The sequence below is a fragment of the Drosophila grimshawi genome, unplaced genomic scaffold, assembly GCF_018153295.1.
Source record: "Drosophila grimshawi isolate 15287-2541.00 unplaced genomic scaffold, ASM1815329v1 contig_1377, whole genome shotgun sequence".
Lineage (NCBI taxonomy): Eukaryota > Metazoa > Arthropoda > Insecta > Diptera > Drosophilidae > Drosophila > Drosophila grimshawi.
The window spans coordinates 10147510-10163102 of record NW_025062900.1 but is presented as its reverse complement, the minus strand read 5'-3'; the positions used below and the strand labels follow the sequence as shown (position 1 = coordinate 10163102).

The window sequence follows — 15593 nt, the reverse complement described above, 5'->3', positions numbered from 1 at the left end:
TAACGATTCCATACATCGGTTTTTACCTTCCAGCTCTGTTTTATTTTCGTTAAATTGTTAAACGAACTATGTAAATGAATTGGGGGGTGGAACTTAAGGAATGTGTGTCTATAGTTTGGTGACTATGGTTACTGTTGCTTTGCCTGACGCTATTATCATAATGAACTCGACTAAGACAATCTGAACCGTCAATGACTAAGTTTGGGGGCTGCAAAGCAAATATATGAAACTTCTTTTGTAAACATGCAAGCAAATCTGCAGATTAACTACAAATGAATAAAGTTTCATTTATATAAATATATAATCTATAGGACTATTCAACTATCTCTTAATACGCATAAAATCGAAATTTAATTAACTTAAAGCTTTCACATCTGCTTGAGGTTTAAAGACTTGCAAAGGTTATTAAGTATGAAGCCTGCAAAAATATTATAAATATTTAACCATAAAGAGTCTGCCAAGAACAAATGTTCATTTGACAAGCACAAGACAAAAAGGCTTAAAATGTATGCAATAAATGTCTTGAATGTACATATGTAGTATACAAGATGCTCTTTATTTATGATATTACTTCAACTTGTGGTTATCGCAGTGTAAATCCTGTTGTGCTGTTGTGCTGCTATTGGGCACGATTAGAATATAAAACGTGTGTGTGCATGAGAGAGAGTGGATTTGTGTGTTTGGCCAAGTAAAAAATGCATAACCAAGTACCAAATCACATCAGCTCTGCAGCAGATCCAGGTGTATAAGATTGCACTTGGGTATCTCCAATATCAAGGCAATATCTCCGCGCCTGAAATGCCGACAAGCCACAGGACGAACACTCTCTCAACACACATCAGCACACACACACACACATACCCACACACACACATGAGTGGAGCTGGAGAAAAAATGTAATCACAATTACAAATGCAGGCAGCATTTTGCATAATTTATGTCAAGCATAACAACAATAACACCACAAAAGCTAAAGCCTACGGGAGAGTGGTTGGCTTTTAACTCACACGCTTGCCTGCCCATAAATAAGTGCAGGTTTAAATACCACGGCAACGCAATTGTGAAATATGGTAGAATAATAGAAAGAGCAGAAAGCATAAAATATAAATGTGAAATGTATGAAATGTAACTACAAGTAGCCCGCTGACATGCATCATGCACCACCAAGCGGGCGTTGGCGGTGGCGGTGATGCTGCTAGTGTGGGATGTTTGGGGTGAGTTGAGTGGCTCGTCGCTGGCACAGTGGGGCAAATATCAAGTTGGTAAGCTTTACTCAGCGTTATGGCTTGAAGTTGCTGCCGAAGGCCTTAAATTTTACCGACTCATTTGGTGGCACCAACCACAACCCCTTTTACATATCATCCGCTCTACCTCCAGCCAGGCCACGGTGCGTCTGGCAAATGGGGAACTCAACATGCAATGTGAAACGTAACGAAACGAAAACAAAAGCCAAGAATAAAATGGGCCAAAAAGTTATTTTAAGGACACAGCAAAAAAAAAAAAAAAAACGGCGTGCGCCTTTCTCATTTGAAGAAGAAAAACTAAACAAAACGAAACAAAATGAAACGCAAGAAAGCGACGAGTTCCATATACGCAAGTGTGTGAGAGAGTGTGGCCGTTTGTTTGTGTGTGTGTGTGTGTGTATCGGTGTGTGTGTTTTTAGTAATCTCGAAACAATTATGCATACGTGCATACACCGAAATCTGTGGCGCGTGATGCTCAAAAGTAGCCCAAAAGCCTCGAAATGAAAGCGCAAAATGTTTTTGCCATTAGCATAAAAAATAATGGCAACGGGCAACGGCCAAAAACTGGCAATGGGCAAAAGGCAATAGGATAAATGAGCAAAAGCTACCACATCAACACAGCATCAGCCAGACCCAAAAAAAAAGAACAGGAATCTTAATAGGCGAAAATAGTAATACACTAGCAATCATATTAACTACCTTAAAAGAAGATACTGTCTCTATACGTGCCAAGAGTTTATTATTTATTAGCTGCTCCCATATGAACTTTAATTCTCAACTGAAAATGGGAATACATAAGTTCAGTTTTAGTTCTGTCCAAATCAGGTATAGAAGGCAGTCAGCTGTAAGCGAAGAACTAAGAGCACTTTTTGTTCACCTGATCAAAGCGTTTGCATAGCTAATTGAACCATTGCTGCCACAACAGAGTGGTGCAAGTCCAGGAATTGTACTCGAGAAACCAACCACGCTTCACTCTGTTCTAGTTGTGATTGAGAGAATGTGCTACCTATAACAAGGATTATACAGTGGTGGCTCACTTGAATGTCTCAAGCGCAATTAACAATGCTGCCACAAAGGCAGCCAAACTCAAAGGATAAAACGGCACAAACCACATGCCACCCTGAGATTGACAGCCTGCGGATTTGCAGACGATTTTGAAACACACACACTATTGGAAATTGTTAAAGTTTTAAAGGCATCAGAAACTATTACGTAAAAGTCGTCTGGTTTACGTAATTTACAAAGGTACAGACAGATAATCCTGAATATTTCTATGTAAACGTCTAACTCAAGCCTTTCTTATTATCTTCTTATCAATGTGTTACGTATTGCGTGAAAAAGTATGTATACCCTCACCAAGTTATAACAAAACGACCCAAACAATCTGAACAAAAGTCTACGGCATTGGCATTTCATGATAGCCTTGATAGCAACGTATGTGTGTGTGTGCTTTTATTGCTATATCTATGTGTGTGTGTGTGTGTGAATGTGATGTGAGTTTGGTGTAGCCATTTTCATTTCATCGAAGACTTAATCCTTTCTCAACTGCCAACTGCCAACGGGCGGCAGTGAACTGGACAACTGGCGATTGGCAATTGGCTGCTGGCGCTTATTGCTTCATTTGTTTTTTCTACATTTGCAAGTTTCTGTTGGATGGCTGCACTGACCGAAAAATCGTTGTCGAAAAACCAACTAATCGACATATGGTCCTTGAATTCGAAAATATACAAATGCTGAAGACAAGTAAAAAAATGTAAATTAATAAAAAGAAACGCACTTCCAGCTATTTAATAATCCCAGAAAAAAATAAACAAAATCAAAACTGTCGATTCAATTATTTCAGTGCATGAATCAAATTCAAAATTCTACTGATTTTTTTTCCCAGTGTGTATGCATATTTTTATGAGGCATTGCTTCACAGCGTGTGCCCCGTGCGAGCACAGATAATGGCAGCCCGGCAAAATGGCCAGGCAAACAAAATGAGACCAAAAGTGAGGCCAATAAAAAGGCGATAAAATTGAAGCCAGAACGAGACACAAAACAAAAAAAAACAAAAAAAAACAGGAATAAGAGAGCAATAGATACAAATACAAATATACAAACACGTTAACACACGTACGTATTACTGAGCGTTGTTTATTGCCTCGCACATCCGCGTGAGAGATAGCAAATTCAAATGCGGTGCTGATTAATGGCCTGAAAGAGGAAAGTGGCCATTGCCCATTTTGCCCCATTTTGCCGACGGAATGCGCATAATTCACGTTAGCGTAACGAGTTATCGCCAGCGGCGGCTGCTGATGCTGGCCACGCTCCTGTCGCTGAGCCTGGCTGCTTGTCGTACAACAGCCGTCGCTGCGATGGAGTTCTCGGTCGAGCAGCAGCTGGATCCAAGGACAACGGTAACAACAACTGAGGCAATTAGGCATGTTGTCGTCACCACAATCGACAGTCAACCAAAAACTACAACTACAACAACAACAACAACAACATATCGCAACCGTCCAGCGCTCAGTGACAATTGGAAGGGGGCCAGGACGAAAGTGAAGCGACGACAGCGACTAAATTCATCGAGTAATTTACCCACCATCAATGCCGGCAGCGGTACAAATTTGAGCAGCTGGCAACAGCAGCGCTATTTAAAGGTAAATCAGGTCTTTGAAAGCGAACGTCGCATGTCCCATGCCGAAATCCAGCACAATCATGGCAAAATCGTTCTGCTCGGACTCTTTGAGCTATCGACGAAACGCGGCCCACGGCCGGACGGACTCAGCGAGCTGGGCGCCGCAACAATGGCCGTGGAGCACATTAACCGCAAACGACTGCTGCCCGGCTACACGCTCGAGCTGGTCACCAATGATACGCAGGTGAGCACCACTACTCCACCGCCCCCTCCCCCACCCCCTTTTCTACACCCCTCCCCTACTCATTAGGAAATTGAAATTTCATTTTGAGGAGAGTAGCGCGCGTGCAACATTAAAACTTAATAAGGCAACAAATCTGCAGGCGCAGCAACAAAGTTGGTTTTGGTTGGGTGGCAGCAGTTACACAGCACAAAGTTTTTGAATTTCAATTCAATTTATGGAGACATATTTCTAGAAATGTATATACTCTTTTGGCGTGCAAATAATAATTTATTTGGAATAAAATACAAATCACCATTAATTTTACATTTATTAGACTCACCGAATTTGGATTCAGCTTTATCCTTTAATTCACCACGAAAAGCAGCAAAATATTCATTATCTCATGAGAGGAAGATTAGATTTAACGCTTCAATTCGACTCTCCTGCCTCCCTCAACAATAATTGTAACATACATCAAAGTTGTTCAGTTCCTTTCAGTTCTTAAATAATTAATTTAAAAAAATCTCATTTGCAGTTTTTCTTTGATACCCATTTTGTGCCCAACAGCCAACTTATATTTTAATTCCAATTTCGGTTTTTATACATTTTTTTTTGTTCGCTGAATTGCTGTATATAAAAACGCAGAGGTATTAAATTAAAGCCAATGTTTTTTACTGTGTAAAAATAAATTTGTCATCAAGGATTTTTTTTATTGCGAGCCGCAGCAGTTGGAACGATAAGGTTGTGGTGATTGCAGTGGGGTTCGGGTTGAGTTTGGTGGTGTTTGATTTGATGGCACTTGGAGACACAGAAGTGGTGACTCGCAGTCGCTTGGTACTCCCCATATCAGACGATGGCATCTGCTGCTATCAAAACTCTAAAGTCGACATTTTAAAAATGTTTATTGCGCCATCTTGACGCGCGCTGTTTTTTTTTTATGACGCAACCTCTGCTCCCAAACTCACCTCTGTCTCCATCTCTCTGTGTTGCTGCAGTGTGATCCTGGCGTGGGTGTGGATCGTTTTTTTCATGCCATCTACACACAGCCTTCAACACGCATGATGATGCTGCTGGGCTCCGCCTGCTCGGAGGTAACCGAAAGTCTGGCCAAGGTGGTACCCTACTGGAACATTGTGCAGGTGAGTCCAACTCAATCAGGATGTGGTGCTCTTTGTCTTGGCTTTGTGGTAGGGGATTCCTGATTAAAATATGCAAATATGCTCCGGCTATTACTCAAAAATTTAATCAACTCACGTGCCGAAAGGAAACTCACTCGATTAGCATAAATACCACGGAGCTAACTCAAAAGGCAGCCAATAAACATTTCCGCGCTCAAATAAACAGCCTCCTACAAATTACACTAGGCAACAACGATTTACATACAGACGAGCAAATATCATCTTATTTCATTTTTTTAAATGTTTATGAAGATTATTAGAGTCGTAAGTAAAAATTCTTGTGCATCTTCAGACTATTTTCATTATATTCTTATTACTTATGAATTTATGAATGCAAACAAGCTGAGAATTTTGTATTATAAATATTCCTACGAATTCCTAAAGTTGTTCTTGATGAAAATTCGTCATGACAACCACAATTCTAGATTGCGAAACTTACATAAAATAAAATCACCGAAAACATTGCTTAATTTTGTATGCCGGTGTTATTAGACAAGGAATGCGTAAATATGCTTGTAAGCAGAGGGGTCTCAGGTCATGTTGAATTGGTAGATTGGTAGAAGGGATGGAGACACAACATAAATTCACTTAGAGGCGCGCTGCATGCAAATGTCGAATTGTGTGGCCTTTGAAGTTCAGCTTATGTGTGTTCTTCGAGTCGAGTATGTGTGGCAACTAAATGGGCCGAAACTTTGAAAGCACACACACGCGTGGCATTAAACTTTGACTGTCAGAGTAGATGGAAAGATTGTTAACTGCTAACTTCTAACTGCTAACTGCTAACTGCTGGCTGCTGACTGTTGCTGATTGCAGGTCTCCTTTGGTTCAACATCACCGGCGTTGAGCGACAGACGCGAATTTCCCTATTTCTATCGAACCGTTGCTCCCGACTCCTCCCACAATCCGGCTCGCATTGCGTTCATTCGCCGCTTTGGCTGGGGCACCGTCACTACGTTCTCGCAGAATGAGGAGGTGCATTCCCTGGCGGTGAACAATCTGGTCACCGAGCTGGAGGCGGCAAACATATCCTGCGCAGCGACAATCACATTTGCAGCAACGGATTTCAAAGAGCAGCTCCTACTTCTCCGGGTAAGTAGAAGCGACGACTTTGCCATTGTACTTGATAAATGTGCAAAACGTTTGCCTTAGGAGACGGACACACGCATCATTATCGGCAGCTTCTCGCAGGAGCTGGCACCACAGATACTCTGCGAAGCCTACAGGCTGCGAATGTTTGGCGCCGACTACGCCTGGATATTGCACGAGAGCATGGGCGCACCCTGGTGGACCGACCAGCAGACACCATGCACCAAGCACGAACTCCAGCTGGCCGTTGAGAATCTCATCGTTGTCTCCACGCATAACAGCATTGTGGGCAACAATGTTAGCTACAGCGGACTGGTAAGCATAAATAAAAGAAATAAACTACATTTATTACCCCTGAATAGAGTTGGTCACGTGTCGTGTTTATGTTTTTTCTCTAACTAAAAAGTTGTTTTGCTTGTTCGCTCAACCATAAAAGGACTCAACAGAAATAAACAAAACACTATATTACATGAATATCTGCATATCAATGCTATTAATAGCAACACATAAAATAAAATGTTGTACAAAATCAGCTCAAACGCTTGTGCAACATTTAGTTGTGCAACGTTGTATGTTACATTAAAAGAGCGTGTTTATTGAGCAGATTAATTACAAGTTTATCATTTTGTCATGTCATTTTTATTTAACTATTTACCAATAATGATGATCAGATGCATTATTCCATTATCCAAAATTAAATTCCTATGCAGAAGGTGACTGAAAATAATAATAAATAAGAAACTATTTCTTATTTTATTTTTATCAACCAAAATGATAATTAATTCATAAAATATATTATATAATATTAATATAAAAGTTGTATATTTTAAATATAAATATCAGTAATTATTTGTAGTAGTCATCAAGTTAATTTTACCTATGAAATATATAATAAAAATAATTATAAAATATAAACTAATACAACCAGAGGACGCTCCCAAAAAACAAAAGCTTCGACACATGCTCATCTTTAATCCTGGACACTCTCTGACTAGTATCACTCACCCCCATCCCCGCAAATAAAATGGTACATTTGATTCGGAGCAGCTCGAGGCAACGATTGTGGGGACTATCTCGGTGGGCGTAGCAGCATGATAAGAATGTTTATTACCGTTTTAGTGCCGGTCATGAAATCGGCGGCCTATAATGAGCTGAGGCAATCTCATTATGAGCAGTAGCCGACGTTGGGTGCAGTGGGGGGAATTGGTTGTATAAGTGATGAGCGGTCTATTTAATCGCTGCCATTTTATTTATTTTATTTTGTTTTATTTATTCCATTTCTTGCAGAACAATCACATGTTTAATTCGCAGCTGCGCAAACAATATGAACAGTTTCACTATCAGGATGCGGCCCTAGAGCCTGACAGAGGCAGCAGCACAAGCAGCAGCAGTCGGAACCACAAGCGCACACCACAATCGGATTTGCGAGGACGCAAGAGACGTGGCATTAACAGCAGCCACCATCTGCCGGATGCCATATCCCGTTATGCACCGCAAACCTACGATGCCGTTTGGGCCATTGCATTAGCATTGCGCGCTGCAGAGGAGCATTGGCGCCAGAATGCAGCACATTCCAAGCTGGATGGTTTCGATTATACGCGCAGCGACATGGCCTGGGAGTTCCTCCAGCAGCTCGGCAAACTACACTTCTTAGGCGTATCGGTAAGAAAGACTTAAACAGCTATTTGCTAACAAAATGCTTAAGCCACACAAATATTTTGGTTTTGATTTAACGCATCTCGTGTACTAGAATTTAAAATATAAAAATCAAATACTCTTTAAGCAAACTAAAATTAAAATTTAATTCATTCTGAAATGCATATCAGTCCAATTTATTCACATATTTATTTGGCATTAAAAATATGCATTTTCGTGTATCGTGTTGCAAATTCAATATTTATATATCCGACTCTTTAATAAATCTTTTTGTGACAAGTGGCTTATAAATAGTTGTGAAAATGGGAAATGAGATTTTTTATGGAAAAAAAAGAATATACCATTTAATAGGCAGCGGATAAAAACTGTTTGTTAAATGAATTGCATATAAGCTTTAATTGTGCGGAAGGTTGTCAAAATTGGTATTTAATGCAAAAACTTATTGAGAAAAAACCAACATTTTCTGCTGATTATTTTAAGTCTTCTGTTTTTCTTGAAAAAAAGTTATCCTAAAATAAGAAATCATATAAGCGGAAATGGGAAGGATGAGAAACCTGATGGGATGCAATTAAGATCTAGCAAAAGAGAGAGAGAGAGAGAGAAAATAAATAGAAATGAAATGAAGACATTTCATATTTCTGTTGGTGTTTATTGTTTATGTTCTAATAACAATAAAAATTGTACGAACGCATATTAAAAGAGCACAATTCCGTTAAACGAGGGACAGAGAAAGCGAGGGAAAGTAAGCTTGTCAATAGCGTGACCTCGTTTATTTATTTATTTTTTCTGGTGGTTAGTCAAACATGAAAGACTAAAATAAAGCAGACGACAATAATATATAACATCTTTATTTGCTTTTATTAACAAGTACAAAAACGATAAAAATATCCAATTTGATTTCAAATTAAATTTAATACGCAAATAAAATGTTGCTTTTACAATTACTATTTGCTCGCCACAGGGACCCGTCTCCTTCAGCGGTCCGGATCGCGTTGGCACCACTGCATTCTATCAGATACAGCGGGGCCTGCTGGAGCCTATTGCTCTCTATTATCCCGCCACGGATGCTCTGGACTTTCGATGTCCCCGCTGTCGCCCGGTCAAGTGGCACAGTGGGCAGGTGCCCATCGCAAAGCGGGTTTTTAAGTTGCGCGTGGCGACAATTGCACCACTGGCATTCTACACTATAGCAACACTGTCGAGCGTGGGAATTGCATTGGCCATTGCATTTCTCGCCTTCAATCTGCACTTTCGCAAGCTCAAGTAAGTCCAAATCAGAGTGGCAAGTGTTTGTCCCAGTTCTTTGCTTACTCTGCACTTTTCGACTTGACATCTCTTCGTCCACAGAGCAATTAAACTTTCTAGCCCGAAGCTGAGCAACATTACCGCTGTGGGTTGCATCTTCGTTTATGCCACCGTCATCTTGCTGGGCCTAGACCACTCGACGCTGCCCTCGGCGGCCGATTCCTTTGCCACGGTTTGCACGGTAAGTCATCCTCAAGTGCCTGCCCCTCAGCAGCCAATCAGTCACCCAGCTGGCCTGTGTTCCGAGCCTTTGTTTGAGTTTCGGTTATGCAAGCACTACCTGCCTGCCCCCGAGTGGAATTTAGTTGAGGTGGTGCGGTGGGTTCTACTCATCAAATATGACTTACAGTTTCAGTCAGCACAACTTTCGAGTCGCGCTCATGTGTGTTTGTTATACCCAGCAAACCCATTAAAAATTACTTAAAATTGAGGGTATATTAAAGTTAGGATCAGGTTAAAAATCTCTTTAAATACTCCACGAGGACTGGGTATCAAAATCAACATAATTTATTTTTTTCTCGAAACCTTTGTCATTTATATAATTTCTATACATTATGCAACATTACTTAAGTGTCAAATTTTAGCAACTCATTCCCAATACAGGGTATTTTACAGATGTAAATTCTTGCCCTCAGCAAACTTGCTTGTTTTATTTATGAAAGTTTGTTGGATTGACGTGTTGTTATATTGTTGAATTGTACAAGCTGCGAACTCAAAATAGCTGCAATATTAAAGGCAAATCTTTTGCCAAGCTTCATAAATCTTGAAACTTCAGAGAGAGTATTTGCTTTTGAGCTAGATGAACCAGGTCCAATTTACTGCCCTTGTCATCGACATTTTTTTTGTTTGCATTTTTCTTTCTTCTTTTTTTTTGGACGAGAGCCTACCGCCAAAAATGCGACTCGAGGGAAATTCACAGTCCGCTGTTTGGCCATGTTCGTTTTGATGTTGTTCGCAGCATGTAATGGTTAGCATGGGTCTATATTGTATGGTATAGGGTATTGAGTGTGCACGGAAGGGAGTATGGATAACAACAGCAAACACATGACACGAAACATGGAAATTCACAACTTTTGTGATATTCTTTATTTTGCATAAATTTGAGAGGCAACAACAACAACAGAAACGCCTCCTTGGAGTCCTGTTGCTGTTGCTGAGTTAGCTTGTTATGTTGGCCATTGATGACTTGTTTAGGTATACAAATTCCAAACACACAACATGACACTGTCTAATGGCAATCACTCTTAATCTCACTCCCAATCCCATCTCTCGTCCTTTAGGCACGGGTGTATTTGCTGTCGGCTGGCTTCTCGTTGGCTTTTGGCTCCATGTTTGCAAAGACGTATCGGGTGCACCGCATCTTTACACGCACTGGCAGCGTATTCAAAGACAAAATGCTGCAGGACATTCAGCTAATTCTGCTCGTCTGCGGCCTGTTGCTTGTCGACGCCCTCCTCGTCACATTGTGGGTCGTCGCCGACCCAATGGAACGGCATTTGCATAATTTGACACTCGAAATCAGCTCCATTGATCGCAGTGTTGTCTACCAGCCGCAGGTGAGTTTATAATTCCCCCTCCACAGCCTGTCTTACACTCAAAAAAACCAAGAATATGAACTAGCATTTGAAAGCCAAAAATCATTTACATAATACATATATTAAGAATTGAAAGACTTGCTCCTTAATGCTAATCTTAACATTATCCGTTATGTTTATATTTTTAATACTTAATATTTGAACAATAAGTTGGATTTTTTCAGACTATCCTTCAATTTTAATCTCCCGGAAAATAAATAAAATATGCATAGAATTTGGAAATGTTTCTCCAACATTTTTTAAAAATGTTTGCTGGTATCACATTTTACAAAATCATTTCCTTAAAATACAACTGGCTCTTAATTCTAGTTCATAGCCTTTGCTGAGTTTATCCACCCTGCATGTTATCAAATGACTAGTTGTGGAGTGACTCCAACATCTGTCCATATTGCCCTCATGCCCCACCTCATCACCGTTGGCATTTCTGTTTATCGACAGGTCGAAGTTTGTCGCTCGCAGCACACACAAACCTGGCTAAGCGTTCTGTATGCTTACAAGGGTCTGCTGCTCGTCGTTGGCGTTTACATGGCCTGGGAGACGCGTCACGTGAAGATAGCCGCCTTGAACGACTCCCAGTACATTGGAGTCTCTGTGTATAGTGTGGTCATTACTAGTGCCATTGTTGTGGTCCTCGCTAATCTAATCTCGGAGCGAGTCACGCTGGCATTCATCACCATAACAACGTTGATACTGACCTCCACGACAGCCACATTGTGTCTGCTCTTCATACCCAAGCTGCACGACATCTGGGCACGCAGTAAGTAAGACGTTGAGTCAAAAAGGATCTGTATATATAATTGATTTGTTAGGCATCAGTTACTCTCTGTGCTCCAAGTAAAGATAGGCCAATATTTCTTGATTTCTATTAGATATCTCGACCAAATTAAGTTGAAGTATAATTATTCTTCCAAGAGATTAGATGGATTACCACCAAGGTTAATTGAGCTTTGCCACCTCACAGACAACATTTCTTTCTTGTTATCTCCCGTTTTAAACAGACGACATTATCGATCCTGTGATACACAGCATGGGCCTCAAAATGGAGTGCAATACGCGTCGGTTTGTCATCGATGATCGTCGAGAGCTGCAGTATCGCGTTGAGGTGCAGAATCGCGTTTACAAGAAGGAGATACAGGCACTCGATGCTGAGATACGCAAACTGGAGCGGATGCTCGAATCGGGGCTGGGCACTGGCTCGACTACAACCTCCTCATCCACTTCACTGCTGGGTGGACATAATCATCTGAGGCCAGAGCTAACGGTTACAAGCGGGATCTCGCAGCCAGTGTTGCCAACGAATAAATCTCGGACTCCCAGCATTTCGGGAATACTGCCCAATCTGCTGTTGTCTGTTCTGCCGCCAGTGATTCCACGTGCCAGTTGGCCGTCAGCGGAATATATGCAGATACCGATGCGACGTTCGGTGACATTTGCCTCACAGCCGCAGCTGGAGGAGGCATGTCTGCCGGCGCAGGATCTGTTCAATCTTCGTCTAGCCCATCAGCAGGCAACTGAGGCGAAGACTGGATTAATAAATCGCCTGCGTGGCATCTTCTCACGCACGACGAGCAGCAACAAGGGCTCTACAGCCAGTTTGGCAGATCAAAAAGGTCTCAAGGCAGCGTTTAAATCGCACATGGGTCTTTTTACACGGTTGATACCCTCCTCGCAGACAGCCTCCTGCAATGCCATCTACAGCAATCCCAGTCCTCAGCCCGAGGGCAATAGTCCGGCCATTGAGAATGGCGCTCATCTCAAACCCATTCATCGGGGATCGCTTACGAAAAGCGGCACACATCTCGATCATTTGACCAAGGATCCCAATTTTCTGCCCATACCCACCATATGCAGCGAGAAATTCGATCAGGAGGTGCAAACGGGCAAGTATGTCAAGCTGCCCGAGACCAAGGTCAACTTTCAGCTGCCCAGCAGCAGACGACCCTCGGCGGTGCAGCCAGCGCCACCCAGCCTGAGAGAGCGTGTGCGTGGCTCACCACGATTTCCACATCGCATCCTGCCGCCCACTTGCAGTCTCAGTGCTCTCGCCGAATCGGAGGATCGCGTGGGATCCGAGGTGTCGACTTTAGCGGGTAGTTGCAAGTCCATACCGCGCATATCACTGCAGCAGGCGACAAGTGGCGGCACCTGGAAGTCCATGGAGACGGCGGCCAAGTCGCGACTCTCACTCGACTCCCAGGAGGAGCAGCTGAACGGCGATATAGCAATAGCGGCGCCAACAAATGGTCTTGATTAATATTTGCTGAAGTGCTGAACACTTTCGTCACCATAAAACACACACACACTAAAATACTACGCTTATGCTTTGGCATAAATTAGTGAAATGTTCAAGTGGTAAATTGAATTGAAAAAAATTTGAATATGTTAATTTTTTTTGGAATTCAAAGTATTATTTATAAGCAACAGCTTAACTAGAAATTGAGAAAACGAGCCTTTTTATATTTTTAAAATTTAAATAATCAAATTTTACAACTCGCAGCTCAGTTTTTTTGCAAGCTTAATAAATGTAACGTATCAGAAAATCCTATAAAATCAATCTGCAGCAAAACTTACAAATTGACGATAACTTCAGTGTGTAATTCTTTGTAAGTTGAATTCATGAGTTGCTTTTTGCAAATTGAGCGTGCATAAGCGTAGTATTCAAGTCGACACCCACCCAAACGACATTTTCCGCCCAATCCTTGTCAATTAGATGTGAACACCAAGCAATTATTTTCAACACGCGTCCAACGTCCTTTTAGCGCCAGCCCTGGGAAAGGAGAGGCGCGTGTGCAACTGACCAATCATCGGCTTAAAGCAATCAAACGCATTAGGATAAGTTACGATACGCGTTAATCCTAACTCAAGTAGCTAGTCACGAACCATCATTCCACAAATCACCCCTCTCCCTCCCTCGCCCAAAACTCCTCGTCATCACCCTTTTGCGCTCTTCCTAAAAACCCAGAATGTGATTCGACCCAAGCTCATACTAGAATTTTTGCTCTTTATAGGCTAAGTAGAGGATTTTGCTGCATTAGTTGCACAAATTGTTAGGAACTAAAATTTTCCCATTTCCATTTTCATTTCGGGCTTTAGTTTGAGTTTCTCTTTCTCATTTATTTCCTTGCCGTGCCAAAAACACTTTAACGTTTATCGTCATCAACGATATCCCAATGAGCAATACTATAGTATTTAGGCTTAGTCAAAAACAATCTATGATTAATTAATTGCCAATGTACTGGGATTGGAATCCCTCTAGCCAAAAAAAGAAAATAAAAATACACACAATTTAACGACTTGTCTACGCGTCTTAACAGAAACTAAATTTCGTTGTAGATGTAGTTTGTAGTTGTAGTTGTAATTTGTTAGCCAGCTCAAAAAGAAAACCTAGCATAAGTAACTAAATTTTAGTATTGTAATCTCAACCCCAAAAAAAAAAAAAGCCCCAGATAAACTCCATATTCCCATTATCAATGCTATGCGGCATAAGGTCAATAAACAAAAGAAGCAGACCAGCCCTGTCAAAAAAAATAATGATTAATTAATTAACTTGTTTTACTGGGGTGGGCTGGGTGAATAAACCGAAGAAAACAAAGAGAAATGACTTTAGATGAATCCGAGAAATAAGTTTGCCAACCCTTGCGGAAGTGGGCCGCGTGGGCTGGACTAGAAAACAATGCTAAATGACGATTAGTGTTGACAACTATTGGCATGCAGAAAAAAAGCCAGTTTTAAAGAGAAAATTAACTAAAGTTTTGACAGATTCGACAGCCCGGTTGGCAAATTAATTATTTTAATGAATATTTACCAGCTGAGTCTTAATATGCTTCTATAATATAATCGTAGCCATAAATTCTCTCTCCAACTTACTCAAATCAGTGATGGCAAAGGTTGCCACATCTCTAAATCAGCTAAAGTCCATGTTGTTTCTGGACCAATCATATTAAATTTACTCATTATTTTATCCCAAAACTTTGTCAAAGCTGAATCGATATTTTATCCTAAGGCCATTTTGGCCAAAGTTTGTCATTTAGATTAATTCCGAACATAAAACATTGGAACATTTGTTTTCTTTTAGTTTCTCTCAAAATCACAAATAAAATTTGGTTGAGATAGTTTCGTTATCCCAAGAAATGACTACTCAAAGGCATTGAACTCTCCTAATCTCAAAACAATATAAAAATGTATATACTTATATTTTTTATTAAGTTGGGAAACAATGTTTATTTAAAATGTCAGTAGTTAAGCATTTCCGTACATTTCAATCCAATTTGGTTCAGTAAGGAAAATGGCAATTTTCGCAGCACTTATTTCCAGAATGCCGTGACAGCAACAGCGGCGACAACAGCATCAACGGCAGCAAGTAAACACAAAGAGCCAAAACTAATAGAGTTCGGTGATTAAGTTGACATTGCAATTTGTTACTATAAATAAATAAATAAATAAATAAAATCGCATCAGCGAAATGCCAGAGCAACGTACACATGCCAAACAATAACAACAGCAGCAGAAACTGTCCACGAACTGTGTTGACCTGGTCGAGACCTGCCTCTGCTGAGCTTGAACAAAGCTTGAACTCTCATCGAGTGGGCCAGCGGGATCGTGTGAATTTATCTTTATGCTCGTAAAAACAAAAAACAAAAATAAAGCCACATGAAACGAAATCGTCCAAATAAACAGCGACAACTG

The 15593-nt window shown here is 40.9% G+C and overlaps 1 protein-coding gene across 1 annotated transcript; it reads left to right on the top strand.

Annotated features, from left to right (window-relative positions):
• The first annotated feature begins 3129 nt into the window (after nucleotides 1–3129).
• LOC6562298 (gamma-aminobutyric acid type B receptor subunit 2) lies at nucleotides 3130–13249 on the top strand. The gene is made up of 10 exons (XM_001988543.3): nucleotides 3130–4108; nucleotides 5083–5226; nucleotides 6079–6354; nucleotides 6415–6666; nucleotides 7639–8013; nucleotides 8969–9270; nucleotides 9355–9493; nucleotides 10593–10868; nucleotides 11346–11664; nucleotides 11906–13249. The coding sequence occupies exons 1-10, from the start codon at nucleotides 3491–3493 to the stop codon at nucleotides 13159–13161; spliced, it is 3957 nt and encodes a 1318-aa protein (XP_001988579.1). The 5' UTR covers nucleotides 3130–3490; the 3' UTR covers nucleotides 13162–13249.
• Nucleotides 13250–15593: the final 2344 nt, after the last annotated feature.